Consider the following 23,827-nt stretch of genomic DNA (forward strand, 5'->3'; position numbering starts at 1 on the left):
TATTCGGTGCAATTGGGACATGCGTCTTAAACAATTTTAATCATCGGAAACTTCTGTTGATAAATGGTTGAGGCAAGCTGGTGTTCGTATAACCTCTAAGATGACATTAATTGTATGATTGTTAATTGGTGGTGGTGCTGTTTATATTCTTGATTGTCATAGCCTTGCCAAATTAACATTTTTATTGAGAGACAAACCCAAACAGATGCTCAGATGCTTATTATATGGGCCACTGGATATTGTAATATATAATGCTCATGATAGTATTAGAATCGCATGGTTCTCATTTTTTTGTTAGTGCAGATGACCAATTTGACATAAAAAAGAAAGAATTATATTTGTAATTCATTTTACTATTTATAATCTTATTTAATACTTTTAATATTTAAAATATTTTTTTTATAAATAAATATAAATATTATTATCTTTTTTTTTTCTCCTCGCGAGCGGGAGAGAGAGAGAGAGAGGGATTAGTGGCAAGTGCTACAATATGCCTTTAGATTGGGATTGCATCCACCGTTCATCTGAGCTGATGGCTTTGATAGGAGGGGCCAACAGCAAAGGGGATCTGATGGGAACCTCGCACCCAATTTGGGGAATCGGAAAAAGAGCCGGACAAAAGCACCCAGCTTCCGTCATCGCCCACTCCGGACCGCGTTAGGCACTGCTGCACCTCTGCCGACGGTTGCAGCTCCATTCCATCGGTGGCGGTGGACTTCTCCGCTTCTTCTTTTTCTCTGCCTCCCCCCACCCACTCCCACTGTTGTCATTGCGCTTCCTCCTCTTCCGTTTCCCGTCTTCCGACCTTCTACCGAGAGTGCGTGCGGAACAACAAATGACCGGGGGCCTCGTCGTCGTCGGCGGCGGCGGTGGCGGTGGCGGAGGTGGAGTGAACCCAACCCTTGTGAGAGTCATCCTGGCGGTGATGGCGCTTGGCCTCGCCGGCTACATCGTTGGACCCCCGCTCTACTGGCACCTCGCCGAAGCCTTCGGCCGTTCCTCTGCCTGCCCCCCTTGCGCCGCCTGCGATTGCTCCTCTCAGCCCCTCCTCTCCCTCCCCCAAGGTGCTCCCTCTCGCCCTCCCACCCGCTTTGCCTTTTTGCTCTCAGATCTGATGATGATCCAGTGCCTCTTCCCTGGTGGATCTTGAGTCGCGCTTTTCTTCGTTTCAAGATCTGATCAGGGGATCATTGGAATCACAACAACAGAGTGCTTTCTTTTTTTTGTTATCAATTTCTTCTAATTGTAACTATGGATCTTTTGTGTTTCTCTTTACAGAGCTGATCAATGTGTCCTTCACAGGTCAGTGTTTTTCTTTTCCCTTCGTATTTAATTGTTCATTCAGTATCGCATTTTATGTAAGTTAGATGGCAATGCACTATTTATCATTTCTAAATAGGTTAAGCTTCGACAATTTGATAGTTGTAAATTGGATGAAGTTGATTATTAATTTGAAAGAGTACTTTAGTATTCCTGATTTGCTTAATAGCAGTTGGTTCTGTGTTTCATGGTTAGAATTTGTAGCATGACCTTTTCTTTTTCCCTATGCAATACTGAAATAGTTGCTATTCTATGATCTGTATTTGATATCAGAAGTCAGCATGAGACATGCATGATGAAGATATATTCTTATCTTGCTGTGTTTCTGCTGTATCTAACATAGTGTTTCTATAGCATCCAATTAGTCATGTTTCATGGCAGTAGACCCATGCAACAATTACATCAGATTTGTCAAAACCAGTATGTATTTTGCATGTTATATATACATACTTCCATTTTTATGGTTATAATCATTCCTCTTTCATGTTGTACATCATGGAGTTGATAAGGTAAACACAAAAAGGGTTTCCCTTCTATGGTAAGAAAATGGCATCCCAAATCAACTATATTCCGAATTATGTTCTGTTTCATCATATATGTGGCTGCTTATGCCCTACAAAGGTCATAGTATTACCACCTCATATAAGGTTATGCTGCATCGATAGGTAGTTGTAATATACACATATTTATGTCCTACTGTCCCTAAAAATTTGAAGCGAGAATGGCATCTCTGGTTTATTTGTCATATTTGTTGCTATTTTTTTGTAATTTATTATTTTTTGCCCTCCATAATTTACTGCAGATATAGATTCCTATAGGAGGGTAAATGGCATCCTGTGAATTTCTGGTTTATCTGCAGTATAATCTGCCTATAAATAATTTAAAAATAAAATTTTGTTATCCTTGACTTTGTACTTTATCATGTATTACTTGAATGTTTAATTATGGATCACATGCAGCTGCATGAGTTCACATGCCCCATGCTATTTATGATTTCTTGACTGCCTGAATGTATCAGCTGCTTTTTAGAACACTGGTCAATTGTTGACACTTAAGGTCAGCATCTTTTTTAAGACAATGCATCAAATTTTCAAAGGGTTGAGGGTAAAGAAACTATAGAATAATCAATAAAAGATTGGTAGGAAAGACATAATTATTTTCCTTTTCTTGTGACATGGAGAGTATTCGTTTTGACATTTTAAGAACTCAAAGATTGTGTTTTGATATTGAAATTTAAAGCAAGTAGTCTATGTTGAAACTTTTAGACAGCACTAGATGATGCTGAAAAAGAAAGATCAGAAAGTTTGTAGCACAACTATCTATACGCAATTGTATAATCAACGTCCAAAGAGTGGTTATGTGACCATATATTCAGACATGGTCATATGAGCACCTTGCATAAATGCTTATGGAGACTTAATATATGGAATTACCAAATATATGGTCTCGGTTGCATATGTGGACAAAATAAATATATTGCTGCATATGCACTTGGCTTTTGATTTGGCCCTGTCACATATGAGTTACTGATAGTATAAACCTGAATATATATTTCTTTGTTATTTTAAGTATTTTAGTGCCAAGGCATAGTGACCGTAGAAGCAGCCACATATTGCCCATGAACTATGCAGTAATTGTCCAACCATTTACCATGTTCTTTTTTAAGCTTCTTGCTACAGATTAGAGTAAAATGGCACACAAAACCCAGCATACCACTTTTAAGTGGAAAGTTGCATATCCTCACACTCTGAAAATTTTCCTGCTTTAACTAAATTCTAACATTAAGAGAATGGTGTTGAATAGCATTTGCTAAATCTTCATTATATTTGTCGTCTCTGGTTTGCCTGCACTTGTGCATTGTTGCACTATCTAAAAGAGCTGGTTTTGTGATTTAACTAAGGGTTTATTCATGCAAAGGCATAGTTCACTTTGAATACATCTTGAGTATATCCATATACATCCTAAGAACTAGTAATTCTTTTCTTAAGTCGGTTGAAATGTATATTTATGTGCTCCGAGAACATATGAATTAACATGATTTGTCACTATGAAGAAGCCCCCCAAATAGTTCTTTCTTTCTATCTTGCTGAACAAAATTTTGGGTGTATGAAATGCCTAAGGCTAGAGAATAATCTAAACTTTCTGCTTATCATGATATGTTTATGTTTTTCAATTGATTTTGTTTACTGCAATTATATTCCGTTCTTTGTTTTTCATTGCAACTACCCATCTGGGAGCCTCTGAGCCCATTTCTTTGATGCAGATTGTGCAAAACGTGACCCAGAGGTCAGTGAAGAAATGGACAAGAATTTTACTGACCTTCTCGCAGAGGAATTGAAGTTGAGAGAGAAAGAGTCAACTGATGCTCAACATCGTGCTGATGTGACACTGCTCGAGGCAAAGAAGTTGGCATCACAGTATCAAAAGGAAGCTGACAAGTGCAACTCAGGGATGGATACTTGTGAGGAAGCTCGGGAAAAAGCTGAAACGGTACTGTTAGAACAAAAGAAATTAACTATGATTTGGGAGCAAAGAGCTCGGCAGCGTGGATGGAAAAAACCCCATGCTTTTCAAAGGTGATGATGTTCCATGTTTTGGTGCAATATCTTAGCTCTTGCTATCAAATGTATTGCTTGTTGTAGCCAAAGAAATCTGAAATTATCCATACAAGTTTATTTCTTGATGAAAAATGCACTAGAAAATATGTGGTCACAAATCATTAAATAGAACAAGATCTGTCACAAATTTCATTAGCTGGAAGATGATCGATTACATTGTGATTTAGTTCTTGGCATAACATCCCAGTACTCAACATTGTTTTTTCTTGTGTTGGATCTCATTTGTGTAATGTTTTTGTTGTGTGAAGATTGATACCCTCCCAAATTAGTGGCTTATTTATTTACTATTATTTTTTTGCAGATTACAGCAAGTGATTATATAACATCCTTATTTGAACAAAGAACAAATTTTTTTTTTTATTTCGAGTAAAATATTTATATTTAATGGTATAAAATTTTTGAAGATGTTATCTAGCATTAGCTGCTAAAGATTTTATCGAATGATTGTAAGATCACTATATTATTTAAAATATAGTTAGTCCCTTTTTATATATCTCAGTCAGATGTAAAGTTTTGATATGCCATGTTCCATATGCGTCAAAATATTTCACATATGATCAATAAGCTTTGATATATAATGTAACATATGCATCAATCTATTGTTAATCTATTGTTTTCATAGATTGGAATACATTTTTATGGGCCACCTATTAAGTTTGTTCTTCTATTTCCATCTAACAAGCAGTGCAACCAACCACTTAGAAGGAAAAAAAAAAGAAAGCCCTCAAACTAATTGTTAGAGAATAGAAAACAAAACAAAGAGAAGCAACAATACAAGTATTCCATGATAAAGACTATGCGTCATATTACTAGAATCTAAGAAATAGGAAATATAATCAGATTGCTGTCATCGTCGTGGAAAGAATTAGACGTAGAAGTTGCATTATCATCCAAAAGATGATGAACATTACATTACGAAGTCGCAGTCTGTCCACAGACTGATACAACCTTTATTGCTACTACAAAGGAGAATTCCAAATGCGCGAAAGACTCGGTAGGTAAACAGAAGGCAATCGTCTGCATGCGCAGGACGCATACTTGACATGCATGGATGGATGGTGGCGCACACTGCAGCACGATTTGTCGTTGCTGCTCGGCTACAGCTGGAGCGCCGCCTGCTGCTGCTGTTGCTGAGGAAGAAGGCTCATCACTCTCTTGCAGGCCATGATGGGCTCCCCGGAAAGCGAGATCACCGGGAGGTTGTCGCAGTTGCAGATCTCGATCATGAAGCCGTCCGGGTCATGGAAGAATAGCTGGTCCACGTAGATCCCACCTTCCTCCACTCGACGTTGGATGTAAGGGATTCCCATCTCTTTCAGCTTCCCCTCCACCATGCTCAAGCTCTCGCACTGCAGCAGGTAAGGAACGAACTCAGTCGACGCATCTTATTCGTTAGGTAACGCAAGATAAAATACGTGTCAATCGCGACTGATGACAACCATTTCTATGAGCTGTGTGTGCTGCAGCATCACACCCAGCCCTTTTCGCAACCATGTCAAATGATGATGATTATTGTGAAGCTCACAAGGCTCCAAGATGAATTCTTTTGCTCGTCTTTATCTTGAACTCAGTGCAATACAAAAGAATTAGGTGGGTGTAGAGATTGAATCGTGATGACACTGATTTATCTACTACTGCTTTTGGATGTGAGTTGTCATGCAATTGCGTTGGTATCGATCACCGATCATACCGTCGTCTTGTAGCTATAGAAAGGTGTGAAAGGAAGCAAGGAAGAAATGCTTTTTTCTCCTCTGCTCCTCTAACTAAGAAACAGTCTACACAATCTCCTAAAATAATATGAAACGATTACCTGGAAGGAGATGTGGTTGTCCTTGGGGTTAATCTCCTTCTTCCTCGGCATCTTCTCGGGGTCTTCAGATTGCAATAAGTGGATGCCGATTCCGTAGTTGAACAACCTGTGCATCAGAAGAACACAAGGAAAACCGGTTGATGGAAAGAGGAGACAGAATTCCATGAATTCTCCATGCCGAAGAATGAAATGTTGTGGCCATAGATCACGCCAGGAGACTAAACTTACCAGGCACCAGTAAAATCGAAGGATCCCGGCCTCCTGATGGGGAGGAAGCCGAGCACATTCTGGTAAAAGTCAAGTGATCTCTCCACTGATCTGCAGACCAAGGAGATGTGATTCAAGGAAGCCAGCGGCAGCGCGCCACCTTTAGCACCCAACATCTTGTGAAAGCTGTTTGTTTGATGGAGAGAACAAAGAGAGCTCGGAACGTGCTTTGAGGTGGATAGAAGCTATGTCGCAGGGGATATATATTGATATGCAACACAGGGGGGATTCACGACGACTTTGTCCAATCCGTAACGACGACAGGTTGCCTAACCTGACGTGGACGATGCATGTGATTATGACACGTGGATCCAACTAAGCACACGTTATCTATAGGATTCCACATTTAGTGTTGCCTGCTAAGCTCCAAGTCACCTTCTATATATATATATATATATATATATATATATATATATATATATATATATATATATATATATATATATATATATTAGTTATCCTTCGGTAGGCCAACACCATACCACATCAACATTCTCCAAATAGAAACACAAAAGACAATCGATCGATTATCGAGTTATTTTTGCTGTAAAATATTTATAATAAAATTATCAAAAAATCATAAGATCCGATTATAAATTGGTTCCTAAAAAATATTTGTAGAAATATTTTCAAAAGACTAAAAGGTAACGATAAACCTGACTTTCTATAAAATATTCATAGAAATATTTTTAAAAACTAAAAGCATAGTTTCAGATGATTATAAACTATCTTTTCTAGAATAAAAGGTATAATCAAATATTAAATTAAGCATCGAATGAATTAGTTCGAAAAACCTCTTTTATACCCGAACAAAATAAGAAAAATCATGACTCGTAGAAGCATGTAATTAAAATTGCAATCTTTAGTCTGACTTGCAATTTCTTTTGGATATTAAAATGTTATAGTCAAACTGATGACTCATGGAAACAGGTAATTAAAATTGAATCATACGCTCTATGCTTTGGATTTATGTTCCCCTTCCTGTGTACATCCATGTGCAAGCACATGACTTCACCGGCATATATTATACGCACGAGAAATAAATCACCGATGGTGTCTCACATATTTTATATTGAATTGTTTTGTGCTTCATGGTAGAATAATCTACAGCTCAATTAGAGTTGGATGTGAGATTGACAGATAATAAAAATTTGGTAAAAGGATAATTTCAACATTCATTCAGTTTTAAATGATATTATCGATAAAAAAATATTGAGACAAATAAGATTATTTATTTTATTTTTAAATTATAGGGATCAAAATATAAATTTTGTAAATATAAATCAAAATTGATTTTTTTTATTTTTGTTAATATTTAATATATTTTTTTTCTTTCATTTGGAATCGAATCATCGATCGATTTTAATTTTGATTGAATTGGTTTACATAAAGCTGGGTGAATTGGATCGACAACAAATGTGCCTTTGAGCTCTTACCTAATAAAAGTTACTCGAGATGAGCTTCCACAACACAAGATGATAGATTGTTTTGGCCACCACTTCGGTCTTATAATAAGTACTCTGACAACAATGCATGCATTACCGCCCACAGAAAGTTACTTAGCGCCCAAAGATTGCATAGAACTCCAGTAATGTTGATGGCCTCATTTTGACTTAACTATTACTAATAGCTTGTAGTTCTGCAATCCCAGACTTTGGTACCATGTTGATCTATGTGGAAACAGTGATATGTATCATATTAGAACAATAGTGGGTGATAGTCTAGTATATTAAGAAAGCTTCATCATCAGTTGATGTATAAGTCAATCACTGTAGCCTACTAACAAGAGACATCAGCTCCATTCATTGACCTATGGCAAAAGATGTGACTGAATTGACTAGAGGATTGCTGACACAGCATGGCAATTTGGTTTTCTTCCTGAAGCTGAACAGTTTAGGCATCCAGAGAAATGATGCTACAATGCTCAATCCAAGCTTGTTATTTAATTGATGACTCAATTCATATTCCAACAATCTCCAAGTGTTTCAAGACAAAACATATAGATCATGAAGCTGCTCTCCGTAATAATGCTGGTAATGACTAAGATCAACACAAAGATCCCAGCCTTGTAGAGTACATGCAGTCCTAGTAATACATATACTGCTCTCTTTTATTTATTTACTAAATCTCATTTTCTCATAATCAGATCTCCGCAACGCCGATGGAGGAGGATGATCTGGGACAATGGTTGAAGCCATACCAGATGCCATTAGGGAGAGGGGTACCGTAGTAGAAGCTGATGGCACGGCTAACATGGGGCTCATAGACCTGGACCCACTCTGGTGTCCACCCATCCCATCCATCCCGCCGCAAGTATAGATAGCATATTCCATACCCACATGGCCCTTGGATCTTGAAAGTATCGGTGGAGCAACGTTCGAATGCACCCGATGATGGATCATCCAGCCTTGGTGCATATACCTTAATCACAAGAAATAAAGGTAACATTCATATACTACATTTCATGGATCTCTTTCATACAGAAGTTTTAAATTGAATAAACAATATAAATATATTTATCAATGTAAGTTATGTTGGTCACACAACTTAGAAACCAATTAAAATCATACACAATAGCTCAGATATTGGCACATCACCGCATTCTCAGTCTCATATATTCATGAGGCTATTGTGTATGAAACCAACAGAAAGATTTTTCAAAGCTATGCCCAAACTCTAGCGTAGAGAATGGGCAAAAATGATTTGCTTACTCCACTAACAAAAGTAGAAAGGGAATTTGATGACAGAAACCATACTTTCATGTGTCGGAAAAGAAAAATTATAGGATCTAGATGGGCACTGTTGTATAAATTTTAGGAGAAAATTCAAGCAACAAGTACATAAATAGGACTAATTAATTATATCAAGAATGGATTTGAAGAAAAAAGAAGAAACAGTTCAAGAAATGCTACACAGTCAAATTACGAGACTTAATAAGTTTGGACTGCACATAAAAGCTTAAGACAGACCTATACATAGAATCAATATTGCAAAGAGTGGATAATTGAGAAAGTTTATGGCAGTAATATACCATTTAATGTTAATCTTGATGATTTGAATAGCATTCAAAAAAAGGTTTCAGCAAGTTATCAGATTGATATGGCACTATACTAGGCTGTACATCTGCATAAATCATCTCATAGCCTAAAGAAATAAACTAAAAAAATGAGGACGGGGTAATACCGAAGTGTATGTTCCATTATCAGTTTTTGTGAATCAATAAAGCCAGGCGGTACATACAGGTGATGGATATTTCAAACCAATGGTTGAACTTTGGATTAAAGAAAATTTTCCTGAAATCAATAAGAAGATTGTCAATTATGATGATTATCTAGGCTTTCAAGAGGCATACAGTTGAGAAAATCAAGTAACAAAGAAGATGGAAATGGTACCTAGTAGCCTCACACCATCGATCTTAAGACCCTCGTGTTTGATTCATAAAACCAAAAGAACTCTGGGAGAAACTCATCCTACAATATGCAGTACCATACCCCAATTAAACTGCAGAGCCATTTCTACTCCTTGAAGAATCATCCCGTGCCCGTATTGGGTAGTCTCTGTCAAATTTGTTAGTTTTGCTCTAATTGTATGTCGTCAATCAACTCCCATTTTAGTTAATGTGCACTAAAATGCTTTTCAGACTTCAGAGAACTCAACACTAAATGCCTCATCAATTGCGTTAAACTTTTTTCTTCATAGATTGGTTTGTACAATTATAACCTACATTTTCATGTCAATAAGCATGCTTAGAGTGGTATCTTGAGTGTTTCATGTTTTCTTGTTGTATTTGATCCTTATAAATAGTTCATTTCTTGCCTAAAGACTTTCCTGGATATTCTTAGACCACAATCAGGGTAAAGTTTTCATATAAGTTCTAGTTTTTAACAACAAAACATTTATGACCCCTTTCGGTTCATGATCTTGTTGGATTTTTCTCACCTTGATTCACATTTGATTTCTGTTCTCAGATCACCATCACCCTTCAATACATTAACATAAGAGAGAAAACAACTCAAAAAAGAAAAAAAAATGAAATTTTTAGGGATAAATTAAGTTACTATGCACCAGTCTTACTGTTATCATACTAGCAAATGGAGCATCTTGTAGCAAGATTCATTTTTTTTCTTTTTAAGAAAAAAAAAAGGCATTTCCTCTTCTAATCCAGTAGGTGATATATTATGGGTGAAACCTGGATGAAATACCAAATTCGCAAATGTGACCATTAGCCCAACTGATGGGCTATTTACATCAGGAGTGACATGTTGGCACAAACACAGAGCAGAGAATATGTTAAAAGGTAATGAGTCTACATGTAAACATAATAATGTGTAAAAACTTTGAGAATAAAAAAAAGATTATTTTTTTACAAGCCAAAGGAATTATACAGAAATTAACACCTCGGAAAGGAAAAGGGCGCACTGAAATTTTATCTATTTCTTCAAAATAATAAGTAAGATAAGAACTCAGAAAAGCATAATAAATAGATACCTCGTTGTGGTAAGCATCACCGAAAGCGAGGCTGATCCGATCAGTGGTGAAGCGCCTGGAAGAGCACTTGGTTTTTATCTTCACAGTGTAGGAACATCCCCACCCGATCTCCTCCTTCGATAAGGATCAATGCAGTAACCAAACAGAAGCAAGCTTCTTGAGCAACAAAAATAGGTTTCTTTTCGTAAAGCAAAGGAAGATAACCTCGATCCCATGTGTACCTTGATCTCTTGGATCTTGAAGGAAGGGAACGCCCGCGGGCGCGGATCGACGGGTAAGGATTCACAGGAGATGAGGAAAAAGATTGGTGACGACAGCAAGATGAGGAAGAGGAGGAGAAAGGACCTCAAGGGATTGCCCATTTCAGCTTCCTCTTTCGTCTCCGTTCTCGGTACCCCTTTTACCGACAGAAGATGCCGGAAACCCGAACGCTTGTGTTCATGGCACTCACTCGCCGCACCTGCCAAAGAAGGCCCCCCATCGGAAGGGTAAATTAGTCATCTTACCTCCACACAATCGGATGCCAGTAGGGATTAACTACACTGTGTACGATTCCGAACGATGATCTGATGTCGCCACGTGGTTCGCGAAATGCGGAAAGACGGTTTACCCGCCCGTGATGGCTAATTATAAGGAGTTGTTGCCAAAGACCGACTCCTTATAATTAGTCGATTTTGCTAAAAAGTTATAAATATTTTTTGATCCAATGAGAATATTTTGGATAATATTTAATTTCTTTTTCGTGCCTTCAAATAATCAATGTGACGTATGTTTCAGAGTCACAAATTGTATAGCTCATCGGCTCGTCAATTTTAGAATTGTCTGCTTCTCACCCATCAGTTTGTTATCTCAATTTAGTATTAATGATATTTTATTTTTTTCAAAGAATACAGGTTTAGCTGATGACAGTACAAAAATTATCCTCATATTTTAATAATATGGAAAGCGGAAGCAAAATCGATAAATAAATAAATAATTTAAAGTTTATAAAAATAAAGTATTTTTAAAAATTAGACTTAAATGAGTTTGATACCAGAATTTTACTAATCGTTATGGGGAGAGTATCATTGATTGTGAGTCGGCTCGATTTAGTCTGGACCCAAAGGCATAACGATGACCTCACATGGTAGTCTTGCAAGATAGTTAATGCAGCATTAAGATACTCAAGATGGTCTTCAGGTGGTCCGAGATTGTCGGTAAATTCCTACACAAAGGTCAGCATCGGAGGGAATTTTCCGACTTGACCCCTCTGATGCTCAAGTTAATTTTTGAGGTGTTATATAATGTAAAGGGATTTCTTGGAGAGAGGCCCGACACCTAGGCTAGTGTCGGGGGTCGACTTTTATACCTATTTAGCCGAGGGAAGAACTTGCAACGATCGTAATACCCTCTCTTTAGCATTTTGTCCATAGGGGCTACAGGTCTAAATAGCCTCCCGTGGACTGTTGTCCATGGGGCCGACCAAGGGGGGGGGGGGGAGCAAGCTCGAACAGTCACCCATAAATTACTATCCACGAAGGCTTTGAAGTCATATACACCACAAGAGGCACCACAAGAAAAACCTAAGTGTTTACTTTGGGTTTAAGTCCACACTCAGTTAAATAGTTTGGGCTTACAGTTTGAGTTTTTCTTGTTTAGTATTTTCGGGTGTTTTATGGCCTAGGAACATCTTCCTAAGGCATTTGTAATTGTCCCTTTTATAGTAGTGATTTGCTCCTCTTTCGTCCGTGGATGTAGGTTAAAGTCAATTGACCGAACCATGTAAATCTTGTGTTTTTGTCGCTTTTATCTTTTCCGCTTTATTATCTTTGTTGGGTTGCCAAAATTACCTTTTGGTAAATTTCCTGGGGCTAGCTCTAACAAACTGGTATCAGAGCCTGGTTCCGGGATCTTTTGGCAACGATGACAATAACAAAGATCGTTATCGAGAAATTCGACAGAAATGTCAACTTCGGTATGTGGCAACTCAAGATGGAGGCCATTCTGATTCAATACGGAGTTGATTTAGCATTACAAGGAGCTGAGAACATTCCAGATGGTACGTCAAAGGAAGATCTTGCGGGTATGGAAAAGAAGGCCCGATCCAACATTATTATAAATCTCTCTGACGAGGTTTTACGAGAGGTAGCTACGGAGACTACGACTAAGGGCATGTGGGACAAGCTTAAAGCCTTGTATATGAAGAGGATAGTAGAGAATCGTCTCTACTTAAAACAGAGTTTGTATATGCTTCGGATGACTGAAGGTACATCTATACTCTCACATCTTGATAAGTTTGATTCCTTGGCTATGGATTTGGAGAATATAGATGCAAAAATTGATGATGAGGATAAGGCCCTATTACTTTTGTGTTCTCTTCCCCAATCTTTTAAGTATTTTCGTGATACTATGATTTATGGAAAAGAAATAATTTCGTATCAAGAAATTAAATCTGCACTAAAATCTAAGGAGCAAATAGACAGAGATATCATTGGGGAAAGTAGAGGGAATCATGCTGAAGGTCTGGTTGTTAGGGGGAGAATAGATAAAAGAGAATTTGACAATAGTAGATCTAAATCTAGATCTAAATCCAGACATAGAAATTTAGAATGCAGATATTGTCATAAAATGAGGCACATTAAGGCTAATTGCTTTAAATTAAAAAATAAATTAAAGCAAAAAAAATTTATTGAGAAAACTACTGAGTCTACTGAAACTAGTGTAGCAGCTGATGAGAATGATGGAAATATTTTCTTTGCTACTAATGACAGGACGAAGTCTAAAAATGAATAGATTTTAGATTCAGGTTGTTCTTATCGCATGTGTCCTAATAGAGATTTATTTTCCGCATATGAATCTTGTAATTGTGAAATTGTTTTGATGGGCAATAATGCAACATGTGATATTATTGGTAGAGGAATAATTCGAATTAAAATGCATGATGGTATTATGAGGACGCTCACTAATGTTAGACATGTTCCTGATTTAAAAACGAATCACATCTCTTTAGGCACCCTAGAGGCCCTTAGGGGTAAATACACAGCTGAATGTGGAGTTATGAAAGTTTCTAGAAGTTCCATTGTTGTTATGAAAGCTTGTAGGTCTGGTAGCTTGTATATTTTGTAGGGAACTATTGTCACAGGCTCAGTTGCAGTCTCGTCATCATCATTGTCTGATTCTGACATCACCAAATTATGGCATATGCGTTTGGGTCATATGAGTGAAAAATGTTTGAGCATATTGAGCAAAAGGGGTCTACTTTACGGACAGAGTATTGGGCCACTGGATTTTTGTGAACACTGTATTTTTGGAAAGCAGAAAAGAGTCAGCTTCAATTCTCCGGCAGTTCACAAACCGAAAGGTACTCTTGACTATATTCATTCAGACCTTTGGGGTCCAGCTCATGTTTAGTCTAAGGGTGGTGCCAGGTATATGTTGACTTTTCATTGACGATTATTCCAAGAAAGTTTGGGTTTATTTTTTGAAGCATAAAAATGATATTTTTCTAATTTTTAAACAATGGAAGGCTTTGATTGAGAAGCAGACAGGTAAACATATTAAGCGGCTTCAAATAGATAATGCCATGAAATTTTGTGAAGGTAACTTTAATAAATTTTATAAAAATGAATGAATCGTTCGGCATCGCACTGTTAGGATGACGCCTCAGCAAAATGGTGTGGCCGAACGTATGAACAGAACACTCTCGAAGAGAGCAAGGTGTATGATCTCAAATGCAGGGTTGACAAAGGACTTTTGGGAAGAGGCGATTAATATGGTCTGTTACGTTGTCAACCGTGCTCCTTCTGCAGCGTCGTGGAACGACTATGCATCATTTTACTAGAATATAATAAGTAGGAAATATAATCAGCTTGCTGTCATCGTCGTGGAAAGAATTAGACGTAGAAATTGCATTCTCACCCAAAAGATGATGAACATTACATTACGAAGTCGCAGCCTGTCCACAGACTGATACAACCTTTATTGCTACTACAAAGGAGAATTCCAAATGCGCGAAAGACTCGGTAGGTAAACAGAAGGCAATCGTCTGCATGCGCAGGACGCATCCTTGACATGCATGGATGGATGGTGGCGCACACTGCAGCACCATTTGTCGTTGCTGCTTGGCTACAGCTGGAGCGCCGCCTTCTGCTGCTGTTGCTGAGGAAGAAGGCTCATCACTCTCTTGCAGGCCATGATGGGCTCCCCGGAAAGCGAGATCACCGGGAGGTTGTCGCAGTTGCAGATCTCGTTCATGAAGCCGTCCGGGTCATGGAAGAATAGCTGGTCCACGTAGATCCCACCTTCCTCCACTCGACGTTGGATGTAAGGGATTCCCATCTCTTTCAGCTTCCCCTCCACCATGCTCAAGCTCTCGCACTGCAGCAGGTAAGGAACGAACTCAGTCGACGCATCTTATTCGTTAGGTAACGCAAGATAAAATACGTGTCAATAGCGACTGATGACAACCATTTCTATGAGCTGTGTGTGCTGCAGCATCACACCCAGCCCTTTTCGCGACCATGTCAAATGATGATGATTATTGTGAAGCTCACAAGGCTCCAAGTTGAATTCTTTTGCTCGTCTTTATCTTGAACTCAGTGCAATGCAAAAGGCTTAGGTGGGTGTAGAGATTGAATTGTGATGACACTGATTTATCTACTACTGCTTTTGGATGTGAGTTGTCATGCAATTGCGTTGGTATCGATCACCGATCATACCGTCGTCTTGTAGCTATAGAAAGGTGTGAAAGGAAGCAAGGAAGAAATGCTTTTTTCTCCTCTGCTCCTCTAACTAAGAAACAGTCTACACAATCTCCTAAAATAATATGAAACGATTACCTGGAAGGAGATGTGGTTGTCCTTGGGGTTAATCTCCTTCTTCCTCGGCATCTTCTCGGGGTCTTCAGATTGCAATAAGTGGATGCCGATTCCGTAGTTGAACAACCTGTGCATCAGAAGAACACAAGGAAAACCGGTTGATGGAAAGAGGAGACAGAATTCCATGAATTCTCCATGCCGAAGAATGAAATGTTGTGGCCATGGATCACGCCAGGAGACATTAACTTACCAGGCACCAGTAAAATCGAAGGATCCCGGCCTCCTGATGGGGAGGAAGCCGAGCACATTCTGGTAAAAGTCAAGTGATCTCTCCACTGATCTGCAGACCAAGGAGATGTGATTCAAGGAAGCCAGCGGCAGCGCGCCACCTTTAGCACCCAACATCTTGTGAAAGCTGTTTGTTTGATGGAGAGAACAAAGAGAGCTCGGAACGTGCTTTGAGGTGGATAGAAGCTATGTCGCCGGGGATATATATTGATACGCAACACGGGGGATTCACGACGACTTTGTCCGATCCGTAACGACGACAGGTTGCCTAACCTGACGTGGACGATGCATGTGATTATGACACGTGGATCCAACTAAGCACACGTTATCTATAGGATTCCACATTTAGTGTTGCCTGCTAAGCTCCAAGTCACCTTCTATATATATACATATATATATATATATAACATAAATTAGTTATCCTTCGTTAGGCCAACACCATCCCACATCGATATTCTCGAAATAGAAACACAAAAGACAACGGATCGATTATCGAGTTGTTTTTGCTGTAAAATATTTATAATAAAATTATCAAAAAATCATAAGATCCGATTATAAATTGGTTCCTAAAAAATATTCGTGGGAATATTTTCAAAAGACTAAAAGTCATCTTGATAGATGATAAAGGACTTTCTATTGAATATTCGTAGAAATATTTTCAAAAACTAAAAAAATAGTTTCAGATAATTATAAACTATCTTTTCTAGAAAAAAAAGGTACAATCAAACATTAAATTAAGCATCAGATGAATTGGTTCGAAAAATCTCTTCTGATATCGATCTTTATACCCGAACAAAATAAGAAAAATCATGACTCGTAGAAGCAGGTAATTAAAATTGCAATCTTTAGTCTGACTTACAATTTCTTTCGGATATTAAAATGTTATGGTCAAACTGATGACTCGTTGAAGCAGGTAATTAAAATTGAATCAAGCACATGACTTCACCAGCATATATGCGCACGAGAAATAAATCGCCAACGGTGTCTCATGGTAGAATAATCTACGGCTCAAGTAGAGTTGGATGTGAGAATGACAGATAATAAAAATTTGGTAAAAGGATAATTTCAACATTCATTCAGTTTTAAATGATTTTATCGATAAAAAATATTAAGACAAATAAGATTATTTATTTTACTTTTAAATTATAGGGATCCTAATATAATTTTTTTAAATATAAATCAAAATAGAATCAAAATTTTTGGTAATATTTAATATTTATTTTTTTTTCTTTCATTTGGAATCAAATCATCGATCGATTTTAATTTTGATTGAATTGGTCTACATAAAGCTGGGTGAATTGGATCGACAACAAATGTCCCTTTCAGCTCTTACCTAGTAAAAGTTGCTCGAGATGAGCTTCCACAACACAAGATGATAGATTGCTTTGGCCACCACTTCGGTCGTATAATAAGTACTCTTACATAAAATCATCATACGCTAGCATCATCAAACATGCCCACAAGGCCTGACGACATATCTTATTTCTAAGCTATTGTTTAGTAGCTATACGAGTGTAAATCGAAGTCCTAATAACGGAGCAAAAACTATGAGACGAGTTTGCTGACAACAACGCATGCATTACCGCCCACAGAAAGCTACTTAGCGCCCAAAGATTGCATAGAACTCTAGTAATGTTGATGGCCTCATTTTGACTTAACTATTACTAATAGCTTGTAGTTCTGCAATCCCAGACTTTGGTACCATGTTGATCTATGTGGAAACAGTGATATGTATCATATTAAAACAATAGTGGGTGATAGTCTAGTATATTAAGAAAGCTTCATCATCAGTTGATGTACAAGTCAATCACAGTAGCCTACTAACAAGAGACATCAGCTCCATTCATTGACCTATGGCAAAAGATGTGACTGAATTGACTAGAGGATTGCTGACACAGCATGGCAATTTGGTTTTCTTCCTGAAGCTGAACAGTTTAGGCATCCAGTGAAATGATGCTACAATGCTCAATACAAGCTTGTTATTTAATTGATGACTCAATTGATATTCCAACAATCTCCAAGTGTTTCAAGACAAACATATATATCATGAAGCTGCTCTCGGTAATAATGCTGGTAATGACTAAGATCAACACAAAGATCCCAGCCTCGTAGAGTACATGCAGTCCTAGTAATACATATACTGCTCTCCTTTATTTATTTACTAAATCTCACTTTCTCATAATCAGATCTCCGCAACGCCGATGGAGGAGGATGATCTGGGACAATGGTTGAAGCCATACCAGATGCCATTAGGGAGACGGGTACCGTAGTAGAAGCTGATGGCACGGCTAACATGGGGCTCATTGACCTGGACCCACTCTGGTGTCCACCCATCCCATCCATCCCGCCGCAATTATAGATAGCATATTCCATACCCACATGGCCCTTGGATCTTGAAAGTATCGGTGGAGCAACGTTCGAATGCACCCGATGATGGATCATCCAGCCTTGGTGCATATACCTTAATAGAAATAAAGGTAACATTCATATACTACATTTCATCGATCTCTTTCATAAATAAGTTTTAAATTGAATAAACAATATAAATATATTTATCAATGTATGTTATGTTGGTCACACAACTTAGAAACCAATTAAAATCAGACACAATAGCTCAGATATTGGCACATCACCACATTCTCAGTCTCATATATTCATGAGACTATTCTGTGTACGAAACCAACAGAAAGATTTTTCAAAGCTATGCCCAAACTCTGGCGTAGAGAGTAGGCAAAAATGATTTGCTTACTCCACTAACAAAAGTAGAAAGGGAATTTGATGATAGAAACCATACTTTCATGTGTCGGAAAAGAAAAATTATAGGATCTAGATGGGCGCTGTTGTATAAATTTTAGGAGAAAATTCAAGCAACAAGTACATAAATAGGACTAATTAATTATATCAAGAATGGATTTGAAGAAAAAAGAAGAAACAGTTCAAGAAATGCTACATAGTCAAATTACGAGACTTAATAAGTTTGGACTGCACATCAAAGCTTAAGACAGACCTATACATAGAATCAATATTGCAAAGAGTGGATAATTGAGAAAGTTTATGGCAGTAATATACCGTTTAATGTTAATCTTGATGATTTGAATAGCATTCAAAAAAAGGTTTCAGCAAGTTATCAGATTGATATGGCACTATACTAGGCTGTACATCTGCATACATCATCTCATAGCCTAAAGAAATAAACTAAAACAATGAGGACAGGGTAACACAGAAGTGTATGTTCCATTATCAGTTTTTGTGAATCAACAAAACCAGGCGGTACATAGGTGATGGATATTTCAAACCAATGGTTGAACTTTGGATTAAAGAAAATTTTCCTGAATCAATAAGAAGATTGTCAATTATGATGATTATCTAGGCTTTCAAGAGGCATACAGTTGAGAAAATCAAGTAACAAAGAAGATGGAAATGGTACCTAGTAGCCTCACACCATCGATCCTAAGACCCTCGTGTTTGATTCATAAAACCAAAAGAACTCTGGGAGAAACTCATCCTACAATATGCAGTACCATACCCCAATTAAACTGCAGAGCCATTTCTACTCCTTGAAGAATCATCCCGTGCCCGTATTGGGTAGTCTCTGTCAAATTTGTTAGCTTTGCTCTAATTGTATGTCATCTATCAACTCCCATTTTAGTTAATGTGCACTAAAATGCTTTTCAGACTTCAGAGAACTCAACACTAAATGCCTCATCAATTGCGTTGAACTTTTTTCTTCATAGATTGGTTTGTACAATTATAACCTACATTTTCATGTCAATAAGCATGCTTAGAGTGGTATCTTGAGTGTTTCATGTTTTCTTGTTGTATTTGATCCTTATAAATAGTTCATTTCTTGCCTAAAGACTTTCCTGGATATTCTTATACCACAATCAGGGTAAAGTTTTCATATAAGTTCTAGTTTTTAACAACAAAACATTTATGACCCCTTTCGGTTCATGATCTTGTTGGATTTTTCTCACCTTGATTCACATTTGATTTCTGTTCTCAGATCACCATCACCCTTCAATACATTAACATAAGAGAGAAAACAACTCAAAAAAGAAAAAAATGAAATTTTTACGGATAAATTAAGTTACTATGCACCAGTCTTACTGTTATCATACTAGCAAATGGAGCATCTTGTAGCAAGATTCATTTTTTTTCTTTTTAAGAAAAAAAAAGGCATTTCCTCTTCTAATCCAGTAGGTGATATATTATGGGTGAAACCTGGATGAAATACCAAGTTCGCAAATGTGACCATTAGCCCAACTGATGGGCTATGTACATCAGGAGTGACATGTTGGCACAGACAGAGAGCAGAGAATATGTTAAAAGGTAATGAGTCTACATGTAAACATAATAATGTGTAAAAATTTTGAGAATAAAAAAAAGATTATTTTTTTTCATGCCAAAGGAATTATACAGAAATTAACACCTCGGAAAGGAAAAGGGCGTACTGAAATTTTATCTATTTCTTCAAAATAATAAGATAGGAACTCAGAAAAGCATAACAAATAGATACCTCGTTGTGGTAAGCATCACCGAAAGCGAGGCTGATCCGATCAGTAGTGAAGCGCCTGGAAGAACAACTGGTCTTTATCTTCACAGTGTAGGAACATCCCCACCCGATCTCCTCCTTCGATAAGGATCAATGCAGTAACTAAACAGAAGCAAGCTTCTTGAGCAACAAAAATAGGTTTCTTTTCGTAAAGCAAAGGAAGATAACCTCGATCCCATGTGTACCTTGATCTCTTGGATCTTGAAGGAAGGGAACGCCCGCGGGCGCGGATCGACGGGTACGGATTCACAGGAGATGAGGAAAAAGACTGGTGACGACAGCAAGATGAGGAAGAGGAGGAGAAAGGACCTCAAGGGATTACCCATCTCAGCTTCCTCTTTCTTCTCCGTTCTCGGTACCCCTTTTACCGACAGAAGATGCCGGAAACCCGAACGCTTGCGTTCATGCACTCGCACCTGCCAAAGAAGGTGCCCCATCGGAAGGGTAAATTAGTCATCTTACTTCCACACAATCGGATGCCAGTAGGGATTGGCTACACTGTGTACGATTCCGAACGATGATCTGATGTCGCCACGTGGTTCGCGAAATTCGGAAAGACGGTTTACCCGCCCGTGATGGCTAATTATAAGGAGCTGTTGCCAAAGACCGACTCCTTATAATTAGTCGATTTTGCTAAAAAGTTATAAATATTTTTTGATCCAATGAGAATATTTTGGATAATATTTAATTTCTTTTTCATGCCTTCAAATAATCAATGTGACGTATGTTTCAGAGTCACAAATGGTATAGCTCATCGGCTCGTCAATTTTGGAATGGTCTGCTTCTCACCCATCAGTTTGTAATCTCAATTTAGTATTAATGATATTTTATTTTTTCAAAGAATACAGGTTTAGCTGATGACAGTACAAAAATTATCCTCATGTTTTAATAATATGGAAAGCGGAAGAAAAATCGATAAATAAATAAATAATTTAATGTTTATAAAAATAAAGTATTTTTAAAAATTAGACTTAAATGAGTTTGATACAAGAATTTTACTAATCGTTGTGGGGAGAGTATCATTGATTGTGAGTCGGCCCGATTTAGTCTGGACTCGAAGGCACAATGATGACCTCACATGGTAGTCTTGCAAGATAGTTGATGCAGCATTAAGATACCCAATATGGTCTTCAGGTGGCTCGGGATTGTCGATAAATTCCTACACAAAGGTCAGCGTCGGAGGGAATTTTCCGACTTGACCCCTCTGATGCTCAAGTTAATTTTTGAGGTGTTATGTAATGTAAAGGGATTTCTTGGAGAGAGGCCCGACCCCTAGGCTAGTGTCGGGGGTTGGCTTTTATACCTATTTAGTCGAGGGAAGAACTTGCAACGATCGTAATACCCTCTCTTTAGCATTTTGTCCATAGGGGCTACAGGTCTAAATAGCCTCCTATGGACTGTTGTCCACGGGGCCGACCATGGGTGGGGAGTAAGCTCGAATAGTCACCCATAAACTACTATCCACGAAGGCCAACAGAGCGAACTCGAACGCCCCCTCGTGGACTATTGTCCGCAGGGGTTGATAGGTCATAATTGCCTCCACATCATTACCCAGTACGGGGGTGAGCCCGAGGTGGTTCTTGGAATGACCTTTTGTGGGTTTCTTCATGCTTGCCCGAGATCATCGCTTTTGTAGTTATGTACTGATTGGCCCTATGAAACATCTTGAGAATTATCATTGGTGGTTTCTCGACTAATGACTAGAAGAAGTGGGTGAACCTTAGGCCATCATAAATGCCTATATCACTAGAAAGGGTGTGAGCGTCCTACACGCCTCATATTTTGCCAACGAACCACATTAGGAAGTCAAAGAGAGTTTTATCATCTTTTTATCTCAACTCGAGTAACATTGCCACGGATATATGTTTCTAAGGAAGTGAAACTCGAATTCCTTCACAAGCTGAGCAAAGAACAAAACTGAGAGAGTGACTTCAACAGCCATTCCATTCATGCACAAAGCCCCTTAGTGTCATTGGGAACACTCGGTACATCAGAACATCCTAGGTACCGTATAATAATATATGAGCTCTGAAACCTACGATGTGCTCCATTGGACCAGCTCAAATAATCTCTCGTAGACTATTGTCCATGGCGATTGATAGATTGTAATTACCTCCATGTCACTACCCAGTCGAGAAGTGACTTAGCCTTTGTCTTCCACATCATCCTCTTTGTGATGACTAGCTAACGAGCTGAGATTGATTATTAAAATATTCCCTGTCACTAGTCAAACGAGGATATTTAAGAATGTATCGGATGAGATTTTGATACTTTAACTAATAATAAACGAGTCAGGTATAATACTATTTTAAATCATTAAACTTAGATATATAAATAAAATAATTATTGATATAACTATTATATAAAAATCTACATAGACAAAAGCACAAGCTATATGACTGGGATAAAAGAGTTTCTGCAAGTCGAAGAACTTAATCCATCTCGAACAAGGATTCATCCTTTTTCCATGTCAATGTTGAAAGTGATCTCCACTGAGCTTCTTCAGGTTCATAAAACAACATAGCGATCATTATCACTGTCAATGTCATGTGTTGGTGTAGACGACACATTATGTCTCGTCTGCTATGAACCAGGAGATGATATCATGAACAAAGAAAAAAAATTAAGAATGCTAAAAAGAATTTAGTTTATGCAGAAGAACTCAGCTGATCGACAAACGCGAGCAAAGCTATGTGGATATAACTACCTTTATCATGAATTCCAGATTTGAAGTGCTTCAGAAGAATTTGACTAAAAAATATTTGGTATGTAAAGGATCAGACATAAATTTTCAGCATGTATGAGCACATATAGAATAAACTCTGGAGAATGCATACATGTGCAATTTACATGTTTGGAGGCTGGCAATATTATCTAAGGAAACGGGTCGGCATCCATTCATGCACTCTGATAGGGAAGCTATAGAACTCTTCATTTCTGGCATCATTCTTGTTTAAAGGATTCAACCATAAGAACCCTCTGTCGGGGAAAGAAGTCCGGGCCTCCAGTGTGTTATCCAGCACTATCCCTACTATAAATGCCACTGTTGGAGCCGATGAGAAGATAGAATTTAATATGTCATTGAACTGCAAACAAGAAAAGACATGAGTATCAAAAATTAAGCAATAATCAGATTTTACTCTATTCAGCATATCTCATTAAACTATAAATCCTAACAGGTCCTCGGCTTTTCGAGGTGAAATAAAAAAGGAAGATCTTACGGGCATGGATAATAAGGACCGATCCAGCATTATTCTAAATCTCTCTAACAATGTTTTACGAGAGGTAGCTACGGAGACTACGACTAAGGGCATGTGGGACAAGCTTAAAGTCTTGTATATGAAGAGGACAGTAGAGAATCGTCTATAATTAAAACAGAGTTTGTATATACTTCGGATGACTGAAGGTACATCTGTACTCTCACATCTTGATAAGTTTGATTCCTTGGCTATGGATTTGGAGAATATAGATGCAAAAATTGATGATGAGGATAAGGCCCTATTACTTTTGTATTCTCTTCCCCAATCTTTTAAGTATTTTCGTGATATTATGATTTATGAAAAAGAAATAATTTCGTATCACGAAATTAAATCTGCACTAAAATCTAACGATAGATAGACAAAGATATCACTATGGAAAGTAGAGAAAATCAGGCTGAAGTTCTGATTGTTATGGGGAGAATAGATAA

General features: G+C 37.8%; 5 protein-coding genes across 5 annotated transcripts; 1 reads left to right on the forward strand and 4 right to left on the reverse strand.

Moving 5' to 3' along the window:
• Positions 1 to 580: 580 nt before the first annotated feature.
• Positions 581 to 4,159, forward strand: LOC135612986 (uncharacterized). The gene is made up of 3 exons (XM_065109850.1): positions 581 to 1,064; positions 1,279 to 1,302; positions 3,584 to 4,159. Exons 1-3 carry the CDS (start codon positions 836 to 838, stop codon positions 3,898 to 3,900), a joined length of 570 nt encoding a protein of 189 aa, XP_064965922.1. The 5' UTR covers positions 581 to 835; the 3' UTR covers positions 3,901 to 4,159.
• Positions 4,160 to 4,810: 651 nt separating this feature from the next.
• Positions 4,811 to 6,196, reverse strand: LOC135611878 (glyoxylase I 4-like). Its single transcript, XM_065107526.1, has 3 exons — positions 5,977 to 6,196; positions 5,749 to 5,854; positions 4,811 to 5,287 (listed from the first exon to the last, which is right to left on the reverse strand). The coding sequence occupies exons 1-3, from the start codon at positions 6,129 to 6,131 to the stop codon at positions 5,036 to 5,038; spliced, it is 513 nt and encodes a 170-aa protein (XP_064963598.1). The 5' UTR covers positions 6,132 to 6,196; the 3' UTR covers positions 4,811 to 5,035.
• A 1,743-nt stretch (positions 6,197 to 7,939) lies between these two features.
• On the reverse strand, positions 7,940 to 10,957 carry LOC103986042 (embryo-specific protein ATS3B). The gene is made up of 3 exons (XM_009403914.3): positions 10,725 to 10,957; positions 10,504 to 10,617; positions 7,940 to 8,436 (listed from the first exon to the last, which is right to left on the reverse strand). Exons 1-3 carry the CDS (start codon positions 10,863 to 10,865, stop codon positions 8,158 to 8,160), a joined length of 534 nt encoding a protein of 177 aa, XP_009402189.2. The 5' UTR covers positions 10,866 to 10,957; the 3' UTR covers positions 7,940 to 8,157.
• A 3,409-nt stretch (positions 10,958 to 14,366) lies between these two features.
• Positions 14,367 to 15,775, reverse strand: LOC135611879 (glyoxylase I 4-like). The gene is made up of 3 exons (XM_065107527.1): positions 15,550 to 15,775; positions 15,321 to 15,426; positions 14,367 to 14,859 (listed from the first exon to the last, which is right to left on the reverse strand). The coding sequence occupies exons 1-3, from the start codon at positions 15,702 to 15,704 to the stop codon at positions 14,608 to 14,610; spliced, it is 513 nt and encodes a 170-aa protein (XP_064963599.1). The 5' UTR covers positions 15,705 to 15,775; the 3' UTR covers positions 14,367 to 14,607.
• Positions 15,776 to 17,473: 1,698 nt separating this feature from the next.
• On the reverse strand, positions 17,474 to 20,576 carry LOC135611607 (embryo-specific protein ATS3B-like). The gene is made up of 3 exons (XM_065107241.1): positions 20,325 to 20,576; positions 20,104 to 20,217; positions 17,474 to 18,048 (listed from the first exon to the last, which is right to left on the reverse strand). Exons 1-3 carry the CDS (start codon positions 20,574 to 20,576, stop codon positions 17,941 to 17,943), a joined length of 474 nt encoding a protein of 157 aa, XP_064963313.1. The 3' UTR covers positions 17,474 to 17,940.
• Between the last annotated feature and the right edge of the window lie 3,251 nt (positions 20,577 to 23,827).

Source organism: Musa acuminata, chromosome BXJ2-5 (assembly GCF_036884655.1).
Source record: "Musa acuminata AAA Group cultivar baxijiao chromosome BXJ2-5, Cavendish_Baxijiao_AAA, whole genome shotgun sequence".
Classification (NCBI taxonomy): Eukaryota; Viridiplantae; Streptophyta; class Magnoliopsida; order Zingiberales; family Musaceae; genus Musa; species Musa acuminata.